Genomic DNA, 25,326 nt, shown 5'->3' with positions numbered 1-25,326 from the left:
ATTGCTTCCTTAACATATTTTTTTTGTTCAGTTTAATTGTCAATTGATCAATATTTTGCCTTATTTTGTATGGAAATATTCTTATTTATGGCGCATTGGAAAACAAACTCTTAAATACTTTCAGAAATTTACTACAAAAACTGCATACTTTGTATAAGGCACATAGCTTATGATATTAGCAAAATTGGATTCACTAATGTAATTTAGTGAATCCAAACAGATTAATAAGTAATAAGTTTTCATGGAAAACGCAACTGTTTTAATAAATCATATTATTAATATTTGACGTTTGAGTTGACCTCTACTTAAGTTAATTATAACAGTGAACAAATCAACAGGTGTAATGCATAGTGTAACTTGGTGATCAACAAACATGGAGGATAAAACAGAAGACGTATTTATAGATGCAGATCAATATTCAGCAACGGAGGGAACTATTCACTTTCAAAGAGTGTTTCAAGAAGAGTATGTTGAAGTTAAGAATAGCTTAGAGAGTATAAGAAGAAGAATGGAAACAAGTAACGAAAGGTTAAAAGAAAACTTGAAAATATTTAAAAATGATATTGATGAAATTAAAGCCGATTGTAAAAACCTGAAAGATATGTCAAACAATCAGTCCAAAGGTCAAACCTTCTACTTTACTGATTTCTTCAACAACATCAGATTGCCAGGAGTTCGAAGTGTTTTTTTGAGGCGTTGCCCGGATCTGTATAACTCGGTGAGCATATTATTCCACATTGTGGCACTGTTTGTTAGCGCTATTTACATCCAAGACGCATACAACAACTTTCAGAACTCCCTGATAGTACAAAGTCTGACGTACATGAATATCAAAGACATGCCTTTCCCAGCCATCACTGTCTGTGAGCCTGTGCTGCTGAAAGATGACTACAACAGGTTTGAGATCTTGAAACGATGCATGTCACTTGAGAACGGAACGTCTTGGCTGTGTAGCGAGGATGAATTGAATATGTTCATGATTTCCACCGATATATATCCATTATATTATGACTTTCTTCCAATGACTGATGAAGAAGCCACGTTACTTTCAACTCTGTCCGAACCGTTTACGGAAAATACAGTACAGATCAACTCCGTCAGGCCAAACCAATCTTTCAGGGGGGTGGATTATTTCAACTACATCGGCAGACTAGGAGAGGAGCTAACTAATACGTTTCAAATATACAACCCTGACTTTCCCAACAGTCCATACCGTTCGGAAGTTCTTCGCAGTGGTTCAGCTGTACCAGAAAGACTTCTAGCACCGTATAAAATTTATGAAAATGGAATTTATATCTGTAAAACAATCAATTCTGTAAGACGTAGAGGTGCTAAAATGAAAGATAACGACTCAAATAAAAACAGTATTTTGCCTTCTTTGGACTGTGTCCCTGAAAATATATTTGATGACGTATGCAAAAACTACCTGTTGTTTACAGACAATCATCTGGAGTTAAAATTCAATGATATTGACGTTGAAACTGAGTTTAGGAACTACTTGCTGCGTATAAGTTATTCAGAATTGGCAGTAGATGATTTTGAACTCTCAGATAAGAGAGTAGAATTTCAACGATATATTGTGTTTGTGCACAGCAATTTCGATCATCCGTCAATGACTGTCACGGAGTATCAGAGGATCTTAAGAGGGTCCGCAGCAGCTATATCTATCACACCAACGGTTACACATGCGTTGAAGAACCTTGCTGAAGTAGAGGAGTCAAAACGAAACTGCGTATTTTCACACGAGAGGTCGCTCCTTCTATTTGAGGTTTACACGCACAACAATTGTGTGTTTGAATGTCAGATCAATTGTTCTCTGACTCTGTGTGGCTGCATACCGTTTGGAACAGCTATTATGAACAGTTCTCATCCCATCTGTAGCACCGTGAAAGCGGATACTTGTCAAAAGGAAAATAAAGCGTTGATCTTCCATGAATTTCATGACAAACGATGTAAGTGCGATTGCCCTTTGGATTGTTTTACGATTTCGTACTCAACTACTGTAGACGTTGACTATGGAGCACTGAGAAATACCACTCTTCAGATTAGCTACGCGAAAGACAACGTTCTCTCTGTTGTACGCTACAGTGTGACGAGCCCAGCGGAGTTCGTAGCCTACAGTTTGGGTATATTGGGGGTGTTCAACGGGTTCACCATGAAGGTGGTGTATGACTTGTTGTACTGGCTCACTCTAGGTCTGTGGTCTACTATAAGGAACATAGCGAGGTCCCCATAACTAATGGCTATAAATAATAGCGTCCGTTTTGTTTAGAGTGTTGCTGCTTCCTTGATGTTTTATTATTTTAATATGGCTATTAAGCTCATCTAATGTACACACTATTTTAGTTTATTTTACTTTGTTGCACCATAAACCATCTGGAGATGGAAAAGCAGTAAAAAATTGTGTTTTAAAGTCAATGTATTAGTGTAATAAATGATTAATTGTAAAGTGTTATGTCCATTATTACAATATCCCTTATATCTTTTGTGTTGTACTAGGCGAGCTTAATCAAATTTCCAACGCACGCAATACAATTGAAATAAAGAAATGTTAGTGCAAACTTAATATAAACACAAATTCTTTTGTTGGAATGGTTTGGTTTTTGTATTGTTTCAAACATATAATAAGCCATGTACAAAATAAACTAAAAGCCGTTTGGAGGATAATGTGAAGTACTAAATTAATTGTACTTTTCACTTCTTGTATTGACAGCCGGATCAATCAAATCAGTTAAGTAATTAAGTAATTAAATTTGCAACAGGCATTTAAAAAAACAATAGCCAAACAAAAGTTGTAGTTATAAGTTCATAAAAAACAACTTTTCTGATGCTACAGTCTAGTTTTGGAGTTAGTTTAAATATATGACAGTTGTATTGGTTTGTCGATTTGTGCTAAATTTATTTATAAGTTTTTTTTTCTTCGTAGACAATTTGATACACCCTGTATAATTCCATTGCGCAGTTTGTAAAAGAAAACGTCATCCTTTGACGTGTATTAAAGTTGGGAAAGCTTTTCCTCATAAATGGAAAGTTCTGTTGGATCAGATAAGCGGAAAATCCACTGAGACTTCTACAAATCTTCCTGACAGACAAATGGATTCCTGAAGTTGTTGGTTTTATCAGTTTTATACATTTATACACTTGTAAAATTATCAAAAATATCAATCCATCTTTCTATATACTAAATAAAATGACGGGGTACTCAGTTACATTCCTTTTCGCGCGCCTTACCGAGCCGATCTTTACGATTTAGGTATCATTTCAAAACACGATCTAGCAGAGTGACGAATTTAACCAGAAATTTTATTTCATTTACGGCTACGCCCCTCTTGTTCAGTTATTTAAAAGGCAAGCGAGCTGATGTGTGAGAGGGAGAGTGACAATTCCAATATGTCCAACAATACATTAATACAAATTAATAACTTTTGACACTATACATATAGAGTAAAGAAGTGATTTAAAATTAATTATTACTGAAAGAACTCTCAACTTCAGTTCACATTAAATATACACAATAACACCAAGTTGTTAAATATAACGATTTTCATTTATTAAGAAGTAAATATTGTTTGTTATAAAGATGTTGCTTTTGAATTTATATCAATGTTAACTTTTTAACGTAAATTAGGTTATGTACGAAATTTAAAATGTTTCAGGGGGGAAGCCTTTTTTTGTTAAAACAATACTCTTAAATCGTCAATAGGTAATCTTACTAATATTATAAATCTGAAAGTTTGTGAGTTTGTGTGTATGTTTGTGTGTATGTTTGTGTGTATGTTTGTGTGTGTGTGTGTTGCTCAATCACGCATAAACTACTGGACGGATTGGGCTGAAATTTGGCATGATGATAGCTCACATTCCCGATTAACATTAAAGCATATTCTTATCTCAAAAACCCTTTCGGGCTCCGCCCCAGTGGCTCTGTAGTTCCCCATGTTAATCTTATGATTTTCCATATTTAAAAGTAATTAATAAATCTTAACAGCTGTTTCAATTAATCAAGTTGGTTCTGTTCTATGATGTTCCATAGCATTAAAGTTACAAGGATTACCAACAGGGTGCAGCACTATTATTTTTTTTAATTTATGACAACAGCTAATTTCCAACCAAAAGGTGAGTGAGCGTAGCGAACGAACTTCAACCTGGAGGCGAGTTAGCGTAGCGAACGAGCTAACCTGAAGGCAAGTGAGCGCAGCGAACGAGCTCCAACCTAAAGGTGAGTGAGCGTAGCGAACGAACTTCAACCAGGACGTGAATGAGCCATGCGAATACTTATGAAGTTAAACGGGGCGAAGCCCGCGGGTACAGCTAGTCCAACATATGTAACATAATGTAGACTTTAAACAATATTTCAAATGCCACCGTTAGTTATTCATAAATATGTTTTTAACAACACGACGAGACAAGCATTATGTAGGCTGTTGTGGACATAAAATAGAAAAACATGGAAATATGAGGAAAACATGGAAATATACTAAATCAGAAGGAAAACAAAACATGCATTATTTATATCCAGCAGATAAATAACGCCTTTGCCACAGAACTGGGTGAGCATTAGTTATGGGGCGAAGTGTTGTAAAAAGCTCCTTTAAATATATATTTGTTTTATTTCAGTAATAATATATACTTTTGTATTACCTTCGCCATACGTAAATATGCAGGGTAGCAATTCACATAGTTTTCAATTACTAATTATAATTTATGAAAATTATAATTTTGCGAAAAAAATCCAAACATAAAAGTTATTATCATATTTTGAATCACAAAGAGAAAATCATTCTGAAATTAATGACGTCAAAATTGATGTGGCATTGTTAATTTGAGATGCATGATTGGTTTGGTTAGGTTAGGTTAGGTATTAGTTTTTTACCGACAAGAATCATAACTAACATTAATAAATCATTAGACAGCTGTTGATAGTAGTTGAAAATAAAATAAATATTTAAGTGAGTTTTGGTGTGAGGCGTGTCCGTTAATCTAGGTCTTCTTTGAGATCCCGTCCCGGGAAAGGTGGCTAGTTCAAATCTACCACCACCGATGAGATTTTATGTTAATTTAGTCACTAATACTCTAGTCTGTTCCTTCCTTATCAGACAATTGGTCTTCGTATAGCTGCGAACAACAAATCTGATTAAACAGGTTAAGTTATTAAGGACTTACCAATAACTTGTTACCAACAAAAAACTATCCAAAAATTTATATAGCCTTTTAAAATCTTTAATAGGTTTTTTTTGTATAAACTTAAATTTGAACATGTTCAGCTGTGAAACAATTATTTACCCTAACACTAATATATTATCATATTACTTTTGTATGTTTAGTATTTATTTTTACGTTTTTGTTTCAGAAGTAAGATATCTAAAATTGTGAGTTGTGATTACAAATATTACTAAAAGATCTACTAAAGTTTCTAACCTCAGCATTGTGGGTGTTATTAAATGCATTGGATGTAAATAAAAATACGTCTAATATTTTACGTGTTTGTTTTTTGACACACTCATAAGACGGTAAATACATATAAGATATTAAGTGGGGATTGATTTGGATTGAACTCTCCAATCAGCAGACAGTAGGCGAATCAGTGATTTTTTTGTGTCTGATGAGCTTAAATAATAAATAATTAACTAAATATGTTTTATCAAGTATTTAAATCTACATTATAAAATGCAAAAATACTTTTCAATAGATGTTTACGTTTTCCTGATTAATATAAACTAAAAGGACCAAAACATGTTTCGTTACTATTCGTTATAATGATTAGGTCTACATGAAATATTCAAATATGAAATGTTCATTTAATTCTTAAAAAGTAGTTTTAAAGATGAAAGATTTTTCAAATGAATACAATTATAAATTTTTAAATTAATATTTTATCCATTTTAAGATTTTTGTAAATCAGATTAGTAAAATAAAAAATAACGCAAAGAATTGTAAAAAAATGCGTTTGGTCCATGTAAATCGAGTTCTTTGATTTACATGTATTTAATTTAAAAAACAAATTCATGCAACATGAACTTCATCAGAATATTGGAAATCTTTTAAATATGTTGCTTCAAACAAAATTTACTAAATAATTTTAAAATCAAGGCCATCAAAAACTGTTTATAGTTCTTCACACTAGCTATAAAATTTCAGAACTTATCTTTGATTTTGTTTCATCAATTTTATTTGTTTATAACAATGTTTTATAACTTTTAAATTAATAGGTGGGAACGTGGTAGGTACCAAATATATAGCATCTCATAGTTATAAATAGTTTAAATAGTCTTAAACAGAATATTCTCAGTACCCTAACGTACAAAGAGTCGTATTTGATGTAAAAGCCAAGTTGTTAACATTTTTACGACCTATCGTAGCATCTTGTGTAGAAACATAAACATTTATTACATAGCTTGCATCCTTATAACACGGTTGTCGTTCGCTCCATTTTTTTTTGTGCAAAAGTTGAGCGTTTATGAATATTTAATTTTTGTCACCTATAAATAATTTAAGGTATCACACAACAGTTATTGTTTAAAAAAACACAGGGGCCAAACTAGGAAAATGTATCAAACACAAACTAACATGGCTTGTATACTTATTTAAATAAAGTAAAATTTTTAACATTATTTAAAAAAAAAAACACAAATTTTACCTTTTTCTTTTCAAGTGATACAAATAATTATCTAGAGTTTTTATGAAACTGATTTGTAAAATTAAGTTTATCTAATGCACACAGTTTTAAGGGAACGTTTTAAATAAGTAAATAAGTAAATATGGCAAGAATATAAATTTTTCCTGCACCATTTAAAAATTATTAGTACCTTTCCTGTAATTTGTAATAAATATTTTTTTTTTTACTAGCAATAGAAAATCTAAAGAACTTCTCCCAGTTAAAACAGCGTAGTTTAATTATGTGTAACTAGAAATCTTTCATTAATTTATTTTATTATTTTTTAAGTCATGTTAATACAAAGTAAAACTATTTTGGTGTAAAAATTTAGGTAAGTCAAATCATTGAAGCTTTTGCGGTTGTTAAAATTGCCAAGGACGGTAAATAGCTTGGTACCTATGTGGAAAGTTGCAAATAACATTCTGTTTGTTTGTACTTTAGTCGTAAAAATGTGTATAACCATTTTACACCTCAAGATTCATACACAGCTCTTAAGAGTTTGTCTATAACTAAGTATAACTTTACAGCATGGGTTAGTGAAAAAGTCTGCAATCAGGGGTAAAATCGTTTTCACTGCTCGGTCACAGTACTTCTCGAATTGCTTGAATAGCATTTAGGAAGGTTACACTGGCCGTCCCTTTATATTCCGCTAATATATCTTTCTTTCCCGCCTTTCTGCAATGTCCGCAAGGTCTGTCTGATTTATAACGTTTAACTCTTTCACAATTGGGGCCTAAATTAAAAGGGCCTACCTGTACATTCCAATCTTTAAGAGAATAAACTATAGATCATTATGTCTGTCCTTGCTTCACACACAAACTTGAGGGCCGATTTCGTAGGGATTTAACTTCTTTTCTCAGGTATATTGCAGTTGTATGTGTTGGCCTATGGTTATCAGTGACCTAAAAATGAATAGCGTGTTTTTTAAAACTAGGTGTAAATGTTGATTAGTATCGACATGCAAAAAATTAACGAAACCACATAATTGTGGCAATACTTTTAAACAAACAGAGTTTAATTGCATTACCTGCAATATTCATCATGAGCCCGTATCATATCAAAATAATTTATTTATTTAATGGTAAATGCCATTTTACATTGTACAATTAATCTTTTTACTAACGGCCTAAGGTTAAAACAAGAAAACTTAACAATAACACAATTAACATAATTTTACTTTTTAACCATATTCCTTGTCGCAATTCACATTTAATAGTTGGTGGAATAGGATTGTTTTTAACCCTCTGGGTATTGAACATTGAGCTGAATTTCAGCCCAACAACATAAACTCACTAACACAAGCCAATAAAGAAGTGAAATTTACAGCAACCTTTGTGTTAAAAACCGCCCAGCCGAATACGCGGAGCAAAAATCTAAACCATCTGTATTTTTCTTTGCGATCAAAAATATTAAAACCTACGCGTTTGTGTAGTTTTAGTCCTATAATGCACTATTCAAATCAACGAGTTACATGATTTGTACATAGTATTTTACTACTCCTATTGTATTACTTCACCGGAGAGGAAGTAAAATGCTATTTACTTTTTAGTCAAACATTATTGATTTAAGTTTTAGTTGAAAATATTCCTTTGTTATAAATGTTGTTTTCAAATTTATGTCTGTGTCTGTATGTGTGTGGGTATGTACAGAGATACACATAAGGTTACATTTTCAAAAAAACTAAGCACGTGAGTACTAATATATAGTATATAAAGATATTTTTAGAAATTTTTATTTTTAATAGACTTCTCCTCAGAAAACCCCATAAAATAACAGCAACTTCAGATTTTCACAAAAAAAACTTGAACCAGTTTGATTATAATTTAGTATAGGTTTCTTTTAACGCTAAAAAAATTGTACAACCACCTATGATAGAAGAATTACGGTTCAAAATGAATCGCAATTTTTTGTGATTTTACCCATACAATATTATAGTTACTACCATCAACTCATTATGAGGATTAGTGACAAGCTAATGGGAAAAAGAATAATATGTAAGTTTGGCGATACCGTTTATTTTATGTGGATATTTTGGAAATTTAATAGTTGCATACGAAACAATTACCAATGGCAATTAATAGTACAATTTTTATAAAATTTAGTCCAACATGTTAAATTATTTACCTGGAAATCTAAAGTTATTCAAGAAAAAATTCACCCAAATGCAAAAAAAATCTGAAATTAGATGCTACTACAAACAAAACAAAATCTTGGACAGTTACGGTTTTTTTATGTATTATAAAGAACGAGAATAATTGATTTTGGATGATAGAAATTTCTATTTATAAATGCCTCTTTTACATGATTCATTGCGATTTTCAGAGAATTTACAATCGAAATACAGAATAAAAATGTAAAAAAGTGTTTCGTTAATGTTGGTTTGATACAATTTAAAATTTAAATAAGTCTAAAGCTCAGCCTAGTAACAGAAATTAAAAGTTTAAAATCAATTAAGTACCCGAGTAAAACCTTAAACAATTTCCAATATACTAATGTGAATAATTATTTAGCAAACTTATTGTATATTTACATTTTGAATAGTCCATTTCAGTATTCTTACGGTTAACTGAAACATTTTTTTAACTATTGAATAACTTGAGTAATATTAATAGAATATACATTATTGAATATTCCCCTTCAATAGTTTGTCAAGACATATTAACAGCTGATAACTAGGTTAATGATCCACAGCGACGCCATGTTGTCGACAGATATAATCAATCAGCTGATCATTTGTCACGTCTTTGATGTGAGGAACACGTTTATGTTGGAACAGATGATTGTACCATAAGATTCTTGTGACATAGTATTAACATGGATCATGAACAAAAAAAAGTTAAAGCTAAATTTGAAATATGTTTTGAATCTGAATTGAAATGTTTACACAAAATATGTCGTCAACTTGAAGTAAGGAAAACATTGTGCTGTGAAACCATACTTTTCAACCATATTTCCTCACTCTAATACCACATTGTTGTCACCATGCTATGAAACATGATGGAATGGCTTTAGGTTTGTTTGTATCCACTGTATTTTAAGTGGTTTTTAGAAAATAAATCATATACTATCTTATTATATCGCAGGGTGCGGTCTGTCAGATTTTATACTGAAATGTAATATAGAACTTAAATGAATTGGACCGTTTGATGTGTATACAATAAAACTAATCGATTAGTCATTGTTACTTTATAAAAGTTTTTTTGTGTTAGTGTTATTTTTTGTGTGTATGTGGCATTTTTTGTAAATACAGTAATGGCCCCTAATTAGTCTGGGAATGTATTTAATCGTTTGACAACATGGTATACTTTAAACATGGTAAATATAAAAATAGTAGTAAATAACACAGTTTTTAATTTTACTGAGGAAGTATTGAGATCACCTTCTACTTGAAATTGGATAACAATTTTAACGCATGACGTGTGTAAGATTGATTAACTCTTTTAAATTTTACATATGGTTGTTATAAAACATGTATATTTTTTCAACTAGTGACATTTATTAGGGTTTTAAAGGTGGTATTTTATGACAAGCTGAAACTTTGTTTCCTTTTAATAATATTTGTCTAATTTTCTTTCGACAGTTTTCTACAAATCAAACTTTAAAAGAATATCTATATTTATAATCCACGACCATTGTAGTTTACTATTTTCTAAAAGCACGTCTAAAAGGTTATAATGACATAAATTATGTTTTAAAACTGTACAAATAACTAACAAGACGATTGATACACTACATTAATGTGATTTACAACTAGTATCTAATTTGTATCAGAATATTTAATTGGTGAATTGGTTAGCAATAAACTGTATAGCTCATTGTCTAAAGACAGAGCCATTTTAACAGTTTAAACCCCTTTTCATATTCTCAAGAGGCTACTTACTTAAATGGAAAATATTTCGTGGAAATATTTCTGCCTCCACTAAAAGCCAATTCATTGTTCTTTTAAAAAATTTTATAGTATTATTTAATTTGCCTTGAACATTTCGGTAAATGTTGTTGAATTGGCAAAATTATACCAGTGCATACTTGATAAGCTATGTTAAAATAATGGAAAATTAAATTTAACACAATTAATTAATCAATAAAGTGAATGCATATTTTATGTTGAAGATTGATTATTATTGGTGTTACAAAAAAAACTTACCAAAAAAACTAAGGCTCCCTCTGTTATAACGTGTTTTATAGTGTATTTTTAAAAATTATCTTTTCTATGTCTAGGCTAGTGGCATTTTTTCAAAGAGATGTCGAAAAAGTGCATTAACGCTTTTTGGGAAAACGGTCCAAGCCCATATTTTATGTTTTTTTAATATAACGGGAGTCGAACCCATCCCACGTATAGTTCAATTGATTGTACAAAATTATTATCCATTGAATTATACTTTTTCCTCTCAATGCTTAACTCGTGGATTTTTCCCCACGTTTTACACACCACACAAGACGAAATCAGCTGATTCCAATACCTCTCTTTGACAGTTTGACCGTTTGAAAGTTCGTATTTCGACTGTCCACATCAAAGGTCCTATTGTGTCCGGTTTGGTGATACAAGACTACAATTTCGAGGAGATATTCCCCTTTTTTATCTAGTTGGATCTTACTTGGACTTTTGCCATGTAGGATTAATGTAATGATTGTTTTAGCCCCTTTAAATTAGCATGATTTTTTATCATTGGCCGAAACTGGGGTTAACGATATCCAACAAAAATACATATGAGTGATATTATAGTATTCCAATATATAGTTATATAGCATAAATTTCTACAGGTAAAGCATTTTCAATATTTTTTGCTTTAAATATTTTATGCAGTTTCATTACTTGAGTCACTTTCCAATTAATTTCTCAATAATGTGCAGTAAACATGATTTGAATTTACTGCTGATTAGTCATTAAGAGCTTTTTTATACTTGATACGAAATTTGTAACTTATAATATCAAACAGAATAATATTAATGCTTTTAATAGCTTCTCTCGTGTGCAATCCAGCAAAATATACCACTGTTTAGTAATGTTTTTTTGCGGTAATGGATAACTTCTAACTTTTTCTGACATAAATGCATTTGCAAAAAGCGAAGTTATTTTTAGGTGTTATTTTGATTGTTTTACGTCTTTACTGTTTGAATATTTAAGCCATATTATTATTCAAATTATTTAGTATAAGATTGTATGAGTCTGTACAGTTAGCAAGATCGTTTTTATTTAACTCATTATGTAAAGCTTAAAAACTATTGCGATACTACCATATTCTATTTGAAGTAACTAAAGAAATATATGTCGAATACAGAACAACAAAAATATTTTCACAAACACAATAACAATAATTTATATCATACAAAATATTATTTATGTTTTGAGTTATGGTTGGAGAATATAAGAACCCTAAAGGATATTAAACACAATACTACAGTTGAAGGTTAATCATAGGCACTACATTTTCAACACCTAGATTTTATCATCTGTGGGATTATAAGTTTAATTTTTATGTTGCTGGTACTTAATTCATGTTTGCTAAGTGCATAATTAACTACATAGATACCTTGAATCGTAATGTAACTAACGAATATCCTGGATCATTTTAAAAAGAGATTATATTAGTATTGCCTAATTTCTTGTAGCAAAAATGCAGTGGGAACAGCCAGTATTAATAAAATTACAACAAAGAATTCAACTTGACAAAGAGAGCTTTTGTGTTTTCATCGGAACATATATTAAAACAATATGCGGCTCGGAAAACAATACTGAAATGAAAACGACCATTTTGGGAAACATTGTGAGAATGTACTTTTATTATTCCGCTCTCTACAGACCTCATTGTTGGCCTGAGGCTGTAAAATATGATGGTGTTATAAAATGTCTCTTTTGTATAAACATGGATATTTTTGCTATTGTAACTCTTTATGTGATATCAGGTCATTTAACTATTATAAAAAATACGATTTTCAATTCAAATAATTCACATAGTAAGTAACTTAATTAAACAACAATATACCAATACAACATTACAACAACTACGCTATTCAACATTTCCTACACTTAACTAAAGTAGATTTTTAAAAACTGCTGCTTTAACATTTTGACAACCGGTAAGTCTTACGTTTAAGAAGGATATGAAGTGAAAATCACTAAAGATACACTGCACAAAATTGCCCTTTGGTTGAAAATAATACCAAATTACTTCGGTACAGAAACTCAGAAGTAGAAATTGCAATTCCAATTCCAAAAATACGTCTTATTTTAACATCCAAATGTATAAAAAGCACCCGTGTTGATTCAATTAATGAATTGTGAAGGCATTACTTTGATATTTTACTATAGATTAAATTGTAGAAAGGAAGGTTGTGTCTTTGTCACACTATAGGGTAAATTGCAGTTCTACTTCAGTCTCAAAGTCTTCCTCGAATTCTCTTATAAACGTTTTATGACATATATGTATATATATTGTAAGAAAGGGGATTAACCCCGTACCCACGGTGCTCATCTATGCAGACACTCTGTTCACATTACACTTAGTCGACCAGTTGGTGTGAACAGAGTTGAACAGTAGCATGAGCATCGATTTACAAATTCCTTTCCCAGCTGATGTGAGCTAGGCGATGACCGGTAGGGCTGACTTCCAAGAAACACCGTTAACCTATTAGCCACACACCCTATCGGTAATCAGCCAATGAGAAGGGCTAATGAAGAAGATGGAGGGGTGACGACTCTTGGAGCTGGAGGATCTGAAGGAAAACATCGAGGAGATCACCACGGGCCACCGGAGAAAGAAGATCGGGAGTTTGGGAGTGCGTGTATCGGTGTGTGTGCTTCTGGGACAATAGACAGTATGTAGAAAGAATAAAATATCTAACTAACACTTTGTCAAACATAAAAGTCATATAATTTGTCAGTAACTAATTCTTTTATATTTTCAATTGATTTTCTTTTCTTGTAAATTTAACGTTGCAAATTAATTTATCTTATTATTGTTGATTTTTGCCTTTTCTAAGTTTTCTTTTGCTGTTGTAACACTTTTAACTTTTGTTGTTTTCGTAATTTAAATTTTTGTTCATTACACGTTGAGTAACACCCTTAAGCAGTCTTATGTCTCATTAACCTAACACCTCTTCACTAAGCTAAGCGAGTGTAACATTTAGGAAACTTAAACTTAAAGTGAGGCATGGGACTCGCAATATACCTATATACAGGGTGTCCCGTAACTCTCTGGACACTTGTATATAGCGTTATTCCTTAGGTCAAGACAAACACATTTCACCATAGGAACATGGGTCTGTGGTGTCTAGTTTACCGACTGTCGGTATTTATGTGTTTTTTACAAAAAAACTAATAACTCCTAAACGGTTTGAGATACAGCTTTGATATTTTGCAAAAATGTTAATCTTATTAAGACCTATTATCGTTAGAAATTATACTAAAAAATCATTAACCGTTTCAAAATGGCGGCCATTTAAAATATTTGATGCCAAATTTCACGAAAACCGTTAACTTTACAAAAAAATTGCAAGAGACAAAGAGGTTTGTAAATTTTATGTAGTTTTCAATAATACCTGATTTGTTAAGATTGGATAAATAATAACAGAGAAACGTGTTGTTTTCTAAATGTATGACCACTTTTCTCCATTTAAACAATGCTAGTACTCCTTTTACGTTGTTTAGCATTGTTTAAATGGAGAAAAGTGGTCATGCGTTTAGAAAAGAAGACATTTCTCTGTTATTATTTATCCAATCTTAACAAATCAGGTATCATTGAAAACTACATAAAATTTACAAACTTTTTTGTCACCTGCAATTTTTTTGTAAAGTTAACGGTTTTTGTGAAATTTGGCATCAAATATTTTAAATGGCCGCCATTTTGAAACGGTTAATGATTTTTTAGTATAATTTCTAACGATAATAGGTCTTAATAAGATTAACATTTTTGCAAAATATCAAAGCTGTATCTCAAACCGTTTAGGAGTTATTAGTTTTTTTGTAAAAAACACATAAATACCGACAGTCGGTAAACTAGACACCACAGACCCATGTTCCTATGGTGAAATGTGTTTGTCTTGACCTAAGGAATAACGCTATATACAAGTGTCCAGAGAGTTACGGGACACCCTGTATATAAGGCTGCGATATAAGGCTTTATTTATATAATTAATTTACTTCTAACATTCACTGCTCTTGGGCTGAAAATGATACTAAATTCCGTGTGAATTTTAACTACTGAAATCGTTTTTTATTAATATATAGGGGAGCGAGCTGGTCTAGTGGTTAGCGCGCGGGACTCCAGTTCCTGGGGTCCCGGGTTCAAATCCCGCCAAAATACCAATGGATTTTATCCAAGTAACATTGCCATAACCCCTAGGTCTAGCCTGAAGTTATGTGAAAAACAATTCCGGGCTCGTGCCTAGCGTCCTAGGACTAAAAAAATATTAATATATATTGTTAATTGTTTTCTTGAAAGCACGCCTACTCAATAAGTAAACGAACAGTACTTATGAATGAAATGAATGATTTATTATCGTTTAAACTATGTACAAAGTTCATGACAATTGTCAAAAGAAAAACAAAACAATCAAGATGACACTGGCATTAAAACTAAAATAACTAAAACTCTAAACCAAAGTAATCTTCATGTTTGTACAGGCAAGCCTGGGTTAGAGTAGATTTTAAAACTTTTTTTGAATTTTAAAGGAGTTAGTAGAATAGGAATACTTTCTGGCGTTCTTGTTATCTAATTTTTGCTTATCATAAATATTGAAAAATATTTCACAAACTTAATTTGTAAGTAAAACGAGAGATGAAGTAATTTCACTCATATTTTACTAATACACCTACTGCTTTGTCCACGACAATGTAAAAAAATCTAGAAAATAAAAAAATAATGTAAAATAAAACGTAATTATGTAAAAATAATAATAATAAATAAAAATGATAACGTAAAAAAATATAAAATAATAGAAAGGCTGAAGGATGTATTATAAAACTCTTTATGGATGGTCTAGAAATAAAATGTAACTTTATTAAATGCATTTTATATGTTACCACCAAATTTTCACCATGTGTAACTATTAAAGTTAGGATTTAAGATAACTTCTTCAAATAGACTATAAAATTAAGCAATAAATTGAATTTACACATAATGAGTGAAACATAATATTCTTAAAATATGTATATTAGATACAAGTAAACTCCGAGCTGCAGCAGACAGTTCTGAAATGCCTTGAAGCAGTTGAACTTGAACACAGGTACAAGCAACAAAGTACAAGCAACTACACTTTGTTGTTCTTGCCTTGAGTCTTGGCGCTGGTGGGAGAATTTGGCTACAAGCAAATAACACTACAGATGGTTGGGAAAATGTTTGTATTTTGCATTATTCAATTACTCTTTTAATTTTATGCGTCGTGTTATACAATATTGAAACATATATCTTCTCCATATGCTATGTATGCACAGAAGAAGAAAATAAAAACTTACTACAGATCAATAAACTACTTTGACTTCTAGCATATAATAATTCTGAGATATTAATTGACATGACCAACGCAAATTTTGTATTTGTTATTTTGGTTTAATAAATGAGTTATTGAGTTACTTCCCTCCATTGAATCTGCCTTTTGACCTATATCGTAGACAAAGGGCTTTGCTGGTGTTTAAGTTTCCATTCGGTTGCGTATCAAAGGTTCTTCCAGCTCAGGATTGTTAAACGTTTAGTAAAAAGTCAATACTGCACATATTCCATGTTTTTTTCTTTTCTAATTTCCTTGGTTACGTCACAAATTTTAATAATAATTTATGCAAAATAGTGACTTGAAAGTACAAAATACGTCAAACAACTTTAGAACATGTTTTCTGAATTTAAATTTGGGAATATCAAACTACATAAACAAAATAACTCTAGAAACGATATATTTCAAACATTATTAATCTGATATATTCCATAAATAGATTTCAACATAATTTGACCTTTTGAGGCGATGTAAACTCATAAGTTAAATGTTTTTTATGGAATAAAAATAAAGTGGTTTTACAATAATTAGTGGTTAACAGCTTAAAAAATTAATAGTCCTATATGAACCGATAGCCTTTTGAAGCACTATTCAAAAATGGATTTTTACTTTAAAATAAATAACTTCTTGATTAGCATCATACGTAAATTACTATCTGAAAGTAGAAAAATACGTCAAATTTAATAACACATGTAATTATATATTTACACTTATACTGTTTACTCACAAGACGGTAAATTCATATAAAAGATGGTAAGTGGTGATTTAGTCTATTTCGATTGGACACTGCAATCATATAGGTGAATGGCAAGAATCTTAATGGCGTCCCTTGTATACTATTGGCTACTGGAATAGTAATAATCCCGGAATAGTAATACCATTCAACTATGGTAATATTAAATAAATAAATAAAAATGTCTTTATTAAGCGTTATGTTCTGGTAGCCAATAGTATATAAAGGGACACCATTGAGATTCTTGTCATTCTCCCATTGGGTCTGATGATTGGAGTGTCCAATCGAAATCAATCACCATACTTGCCATCTTTTATATGTATTTACCGTCTTGTCAGTAAACATTGTCAGATTAAATATATTATTACAAGTGTTATTTAACGTATTTGTGTATTTTCGGGTAATCTGATAACACGTACGATGCTGATCAATAAAAAATTGTGACCACAATTATTAATTGACGAGATCAAGTCAACATTCTCCCTTCCACCATTAAAAATTGATATTCCCGATTCTGTATCGTCTTTACAAATTACAAAATTGAGCATGTATTCAGTTTTATTATAAATAATCCATCGGAATAGTAAAAATAGTAAACAAAGATTTTTTTATGTTGAAATGTAATTCATTGCACATCGAGACAGGAAAATAATATTAGTTTCTCATTAAATCATTAAACACTTGCACGGCTGAATTTCTCCTTTTATAGTTTTTTCACGCAATGCTACAAATAAAATAAATTATATTGAATGCAAACGTAACATTATTTTATCTTATTTTATATCTAATCTATGTTGTTTGAATAATAACTTCCATATAGTTAATTCTCTTTCTAATTAACTATGGTATGGAAATAAGTTTTACATAATTTAGAGGAGAATTATTTTTTGCTGATTATTATGGCTATTCCCTAGTTGGGGATTTTATGAACCTCCGCATGAATGCTCGACGATAAATCGATTCCTCAGTTCTGCGAATTACTTTTCTATTCGAGGATTTGAACTTCAGAATCTCAATCAACTTATTACTCCTTCTGAGATCCAAGTACAAATTCACATTGCAAAAAATCACATTTGACGTACCTTATTGTAGGCTCAGCAAGACAAAAGACGCTTTTCCAGTCATTGCCCTCAAATTGTTCAATAAGTTGCCGGTTCCAGTTAAGGATTTGAACCACAAACAGTTTCAAGCCAGGTTGAAGTGTTGGTTGAAAGTAAGGCCAATACAAACTCAAGGAGTTTTTTTGAGGACGACCTCACAGACCTTTAAAGTCCACCACCATTTCAGTTTTTCTAAGTTTTTTTAATTCTAAAGACCATATAAAAATCCGAAAGTAAACGGAAGTCTATATATTGTAAATATTATTTTTATTTTTATTGTAAATATTCGTGACGCAGCCTATCCAACTTATGCTGGTGTCATGAAAAGGAGGAGGTGAAAAGCTAATGATGTAATTAAATTCATTAAAACCACTCTCAAACTCATCAGAGAATTTCTGTGTTCCTTGATTATAATTAAACTAAGCCCTAGTAAAAACCTTGATTGAAAAGCCTTATACACACAAAGTCAGTAAATAGTTAATTCAACGGACTGTGTTCATGCTGTTTACGCAATCATAGGTAATAAATTCAAATCAACCCACAGGAATTGGAAAAACTTGTTGTTCTTAAAGCTGGGGCTTCTGGAGCTATTAATCATATTTAAAATGCAAAAGTAAGTCGAATTGGATATATCGTAAAAATTACTACTGCAGATTTTTCTTTATTAACAATTTATTTATCCATGAAAGCAAACCTGAGCACAACACTAACCTCAGTATCCTTCTGTGGTTACCTTCTTAAAGGGATAAACTACTAGTTGTCTATGGGGACCAATCAAAGTAAGAGTTAACGCTTCCTCTTGAAAATCGAATTTTGTCTCATAAATCAAATAAACCCATGAGCCATCAGGTTGTTCACTTAATATTGATGGATCATAACGTTTGATGAGCATTTGTTCTTTTACATCCATACCCACATCTTTACCCAGAATGAATTTGTCAGTTGATGTCTTAAAATATTTGCCAATTACTTTTGCAGTACGGTAGTCAATGTTAATACCAAGTTTTCCATTTTCATTGGTCAGCCATAATACGATAGTCTTCGTTATATATTTCTGCAACTTCCCTTTTGTATACAAAAAATTGGAGCTCATGACTGTTTCGTACACACTCATTTCCTTCGGGTCTTCAACGTAGTATTTCACGTCCAGGAACTTTTGAAATTGTTGCACCTCCTTATTCAATACGGCCGTAACCGTCGGAACCACAAACGCCAACAAGAAGACACCCAGCATGGCGAAGTTACTTGATTTCGTAATGAATTAAAAACTCATCAAAAAACAACCGAACACTTGCAGCCACCAACAGTTTGTAACTGAAACACTGGCAACGATCGTACGGATGATCAACTTTATTCTGTGAACTTACTGTTACCGCGTTCAAACCGTTTTAGCAAAAATCAATAGAGAGACTGTGATGTTAGAAGAGTAACTTCAATACTTATTACACCATCATGCCTACACACACACACACACACACACCCACACATACACCCATACACATGTCTGCCTGAGATAAATGAGGTTGTGGCGTAACATATGGCATTTGCGTAATCTATGATTGTCGTCATTTGCGCCATCTCTGACTAGATTACCTTGTTTTTCGTTAGGTTTTCGAAAAACAGCAATTCGACAAGTGTTTTTTAACGGTAAGCTGTACATCATGCTGTACATTTTAGTGCCTCAAACTTCCTTAATAAGTTCAATGCTGTTTTCTATATTCAAAGGAATGTTCTTCTACATTGTGAGGTAGTTAAGGAATCTCACTTTTGTACTTATTAAACTTCGTAAGTAACTTTAGTTCTGATTGCAAAAAAAGTTCTGGAGTAAAAAAAGGTTTTGTGTATACTTTATGTACGTTTTTGTTTGTATTTATTGGTTAGGAACGTATTAATGGTTACAGTTTCTATAAAGCATATACAAAATTAATCTTTCAAACACTGTACAACATGTTTTTAAGTTAGGTTAATCCAAACATTGAACGAAATGGGAAACGCTCCACCAATTGATCGTAGTCGTAATATATTTAAGTGTTGCCAACTTATTTTCAAGCGCACACGTATTACGCGCCTAATAAAAGCACTCTGTTTTGTGTTGTTTGGTTGGAATATTGGTGTGTGGAAAAGGTAAAAACGTGTACGACAAAAGTAAGTATATGCAGCAATTGTCAACTTACTGTGCTATAATCAGTGCAAAGAAGGCAACTTTGTCAGGTGACTGTAGGAAATAGTTATTTGTGCAACTAGTGAGCAAAGTGAGCAAATAACTCACACGAGAGAAATACTTTCTCACGAGCCGGAGGCGAGTGAGGCAATTGCACTTTGCACTCGAGTTGCACATTATATTTTTCCTACAGTTACCATAAAACAAATAAATTTGTTAAGAAACGTAACATATTTTTACACAGAAGTGAAATTTTAATATGACATTTAATGATACAACAGTACAACAGCTGACCAGCTGATTTACAGCCAGTGCTGCCAACGTATTTCGCGCGCATACGACCTTGTCTGCATGTTACGCGCTCACTATTTCGTGCCTTCACGTTGTAAATCTGGAGTGAGACAAATTAATTAGATTGAGACAATGTTAACATTGTCTCACTGATGAGCGAATTGGCCACTTTGCTTTCTCAAATCAGTGAGAGAACATGTACATTGTTAGGTAACTGTAGGAAAAATAATGTATAACACTCTTTTAATCTTGAAATGTAAGTCATTGCATATCGAGCAAAGCAAAGTATTTGTTTATCTCTAATGATTTAGTAAAATATCTCGCACGACTGAATTTCTTTTCTCGTATTTTCACGCAATGCTACACAAAAAGTAAACTATACAGGGTGAGTTTTAATTGTCCCCCCCCCCAACTTTTTTCTACATTTTTTCAAATATCAATCCCAAACCACTTCCAAACATTGTTGGGTAGTAAGTACTTCATTTTGACAAGGTGGCCATTTCCGGCCGCCATCTTGGATCCGCCAAATTGGATGCAAAATTTTTTTTTCAAATGTAAAGGTGGGGTTGTGACCCATTATTTCGAACTAAATTTTTACCTTGATTACAATGCCGCAAACCGTTTAAAAAAATCTTGATTCATTCTAAAGTTATGAGGGTTTTTTTAAACTTTATTTTTAGCCCATTTTAACATTGTGCATTTACAAACTAAGACCATAATCTCAAAATAGTGCTAGATAAAGATAAGTATACACTACCAGTAATTGTCGACCTATTTTCACTTGGTTATGACTGATGTATTTTTTTCGGCCGCCATCTTGGATCCGCCATTTTGAAATGTGATAAATTATTTTAAATATGAAGGGGGTGTTGTGACCCATCATTTCGAACTAATTTTTTAAGCTGAACTTAATTCCATGATCCGTTTTTCATTTTCATTTTTTGATTTTGAAATATTGACATTTTTAACAAAAAAATTTCAATATTTCATAAATAAAACTTGATAACAAAAAATGGATTGCGGCATTGTCTTCAGCTTAAAAAAGTAGTTCGAAATGATGGGTCACAATACCCCCTTCATATTTAAAATAATTTATCACATTTCAAAATGGCGGATCCAAGATGGCGGCCGAAAAAAATACATCAGTCATAACCAAGTGAAAATAGGTCGACAATTACTGGTAGTGTATACTTATCTTTATCTAGCACTATTTTGAGATTATGGTCTTAGTTTGTAAATGCACAATGTTAAAATGGGCTAAAAATAAAGTTTTAAAAAGCCCTCATAACTTTAGAATGAATCAAGATTTTTTTAAACGGTTTGCGGCATTGTAATCAGGGTAAAAATTTAATTCAAAATAATGGGTCACAACCCCACCTTTACATTTGAAAAAAAATTTTGCATCCAATATGGCGGATCCAAGATGGCGGCCGGAAACGGCCACCTTGTCAAAATGAAGTACTTACTACCCAACAATGTTTGGAAGTGGTCTGGGATTGATATTTGAAAAAATGTAGAAAAAAGTTGGGGGGGGGGACAATTAAAACTCACCCTGTATAAAATGCAAACGTAGCATGATTTTCTCTTATTCTATATCTAATCTAAGTAGTTTGAATAATAATTTCAATATGGTTAATTATTAGTTAATTTCTAATTAACTATGGTATGGAAATACATTTTTCAACATACATAATTCAAACATAATTTGAGGGATAATAATTATTTAATGTTATGATTTATGGCTATTGCCTAGTTGGAGATTTTATGAACCTCCACGTGAATGCACGACGATAAATCGATTCCTCAGTTCTGCGAATTACTTTCCTGTTCAAAGATTGGAACTCCAGAAACCTAACTGACACAGTAAGACTCCTTCTGAGATCCAAGTACAAATTAAATTCCTTAAAACCACTCTCACACCCATCAGAGAGTTTCTATGTTCCTTGGTTATTAAACTGAACCTTAGGAGAAACATTGATCTAGTGGCTTTGGCATTTATACATACACACAAAAAACTGTTTTCACACTGTCTTTACAAATCCATGGATATTAAAGACGTTGCGTTATTATTACCTGCCTTTTCCTTTGTAAGAGCTTTTGCATTTTTTTGCTAAATAAAACACGTTCTTTACTTATCTTAAATAAAAAGACTAATGGTCCAATAACTTTAAAGTCTTTTTTTTCATTTTGCAAGAATTCAAAACTGCACAATCAGTTGGCATGAACAACTCCATCGTCGATTTAGTTAGTTAGTAACATTTCCTATTGAGTAATTTAAGAATTGAATTATATTTTTACAAGATTAACCCTTTGTGATTGGGTTTCTTCCTTGCTTTAATTTAGTAATTTAGTTGCTAGACTACTGCATATTTTTGTTTGGAATTACTAAAAAAAATTGCAAACAATCATTTTTCAAACAACAACTCATTTTGTGCTATATCATTTCTCTTATACCTCTAAGAGGTACAATAGTTGGAAAATACTTTCACAGGACTAACAATTTTTAATTACAACTTTGCGTCCCTTTTCCTGAAAAGTATTAAAATATTAAGTGTAGCGTTCCATCTAAGAGGAAATACAATATTTTCAGTTACAACTTTTTGTTTCAGATATAAATTTTAAATATAAATAATATTCCAGTGGCTATTTCCTCCCTTTTTACTGTATTGAGTTTTGTATTTGCAAATCACACTTAACGTTGGTTTACAGATTTAACTTTCCTTTCAAAGTAATGTTAAATCAAAGGAGATAAGTCTGGTCAGGTCAAAGGATTTGAGACTGGCAATGGGTTCGTCCTTGTCTACTTTTTACACTCTTCTCTCTGTAATTTTACGCTTTTGACTTTCTAAACCATGAGTATTTTTGATGCTAGAGACATAACGTGATTCAAAACACTTTAACTCATTAGCCTTGAAAACTAATTTATTAGGACATTGTTACGACAACAAAGTTTTGTCTAGCTGTAACTGTCCAAGCCTTATTGAAATATTACAATTTCCCAACAGATTCATCTTGAAAGATAAAAAAAGTCCGTGCATAGGACAGGCTCACAATTAGTAATAATGTATTTGATGCAACGCTTTCTTAACTGCGTTGTCAAAGTGTCTTTTTTCTTTTGAAACTAACTACGTACTCTTAATTACGTACACTTAAGTGGACTTTGTTAATTGGATCTTAATGTATTTGAAAATAAAATATTCTTTAAGACCTTTGTGGTAACAAAGGAAGCTTACTTTAATTGTACGTGAACAAAGCATTACTACGTATTATTTTGTAAATGAAATACTACAAACAAATTGAAGTTTAATTGAGTGTGGGTAAGATTTTATATTGGAAAATATACAGTATTTTGTACTCTCGTATTTATGTCAAAAGGGGGTAATGCAAAATGTTCGATGTTTCCTTGAATTTTGCTCCTCAGTAGAAAAATCAGAATGATTTAGTCAATTTTTTCTATTGTTTATGTTATTTGTATTGCATCTCGGTCTTTTTTAAACAACTGTTGTTTAAGAGGTTTCATGCGGGATGAATCATTAATTCTTGAAAACTGCTGTGTTGCTCAGGAGACTAAACTTTGTAGTACTTTGGAAAAAAATTACTTATACTTAATAATAAACTTTCAACATAACAAAAAAACCCGCTCAATAATATTTAATATCTCTTGTTAACTCAAAAGGTGTTCCACGAATGCTATGTTTCAACAAGTAGGTTTACGAAAGGGTTAACTAAAATACTTTAAATAACTGAAAAGACGATAGCATCAAGCTAAACTGTTTTCAAACTGCTAAATCAGCGCTAAGCACAGTTGTGCTGGCGAACCCTTTATATTCAGCACATTTATCTTTCATTCCCGCCTTTCTGCAATGTTCACTGGTCCGTTGATTTATGACTCGGTTTTCGGAAATGCGAACTTATTTGTTACAAGGATTTTCTTTCTAACGTTTCATCCCCTATAGATTATTACGCTTTCACATATCTGCAATCTTCCTCCTATAGCTGACCAAACTCACAATCAATGTGGGATTTTGGAGTCTTCCCAATCGTTAAACGTAGAAATATCCATCACATGGTCACCGGTTCGATCCCAGTCTTTGGTTTAAAACTGGACCTAGCTGTCCTTAAATTGGGGCTTCGATCAATTATGAGTTAAGAAGTAGATGAACGTAGTATATGCACCATACAACGAAAACATCTCCTTTCATTATACATAAATCATTCTTTAATTTTTTGTTGGACATATGCCCAGCTGCTCATACTTATTGATTTAAAAAATACAAAAACAAGTAATAAATCTGAATCCTGCCCCTTATTTCCCACCAATTCGACTAAGGCATTTGTAGAGAGAGGGTGATCGAATTTGATATTTTTAAACAAAAAGATACACCCGGATTTTATATGGTTTACGGTCCAAATAACCCAATAAATAAGGTACAAACGTAAAACAGCGACTAGCACAAGAGTAATGTACTGCATGATGTGGAACGCCACAATATTTGAAGCAATATATCATTTCACACAACACATCACAACTTGGGTGTATTTAGCTTGTATGGAGTATAACGTTTTTGGCTAGAACAGAACCTTAAACGTAGTAAATTTGTTATTGGTCACCAAGAATATACATTCAATTTGGATTTTGTATTGTTTATTCTTTATTGTCAATTTTTATGGTTTTACATGGTTCGGTTTTTATTGGATATAGAATATAAACAATGATTTTGTAGGAATTCAGTCACTGGACCAATCTTCAGGAAACTCTCCACTAGAAATGGTTGCATTAGAATCAACACTCCCAACAGATGAACACTCAGCGTTGGTGTTGGATTCAGATTCAGAATATTCAGAAATTGAACTCGGTGAACAACTGCTTCTAAGACTTTCTGTGTCTTCATTGCTGGACTGA

At 31.9% G+C, this 25,326-nt stretch overlaps 1 protein-coding gene across 1 annotated transcript; it reads left to right on the top strand.

The window, feature by feature from the left end:
• Nucleotides 1–601: 601 nt before the first annotated feature.
• LOC128996640 (uncharacterized) lies at nucleotides 602–25,326 on the top strand. Its single transcript, XM_054422058.1, has 2 exons — nucleotides 602–2,195; nucleotides 25,148–25,326. Exons 1-2 carry the CDS (start codon nucleotides 602–604, stop codon nucleotides 25,324–25,326), a joined length of 1,773 nt encoding a protein of 590 aa, XP_054278033.1.

The sequence above is a fragment of the Macrosteles quadrilineatus genome, unplaced genomic scaffold (assembly GCF_028750875.1).
Source record: "Macrosteles quadrilineatus isolate MER2022 unplaced genomic scaffold, UCM_ALF_1.0 Scaffold_6__1_contigs__length_79288215, whole genome shotgun sequence".
Taxonomy (NCBI): Eukaryota; Metazoa; Arthropoda; class Insecta; order Hemiptera; family Cicadellidae; genus Macrosteles; species Macrosteles quadrilineatus.
Note: the sequence above shows the minus strand (reverse complement) of the source record. Positions and strands in the feature narration are given on the sequence as shown.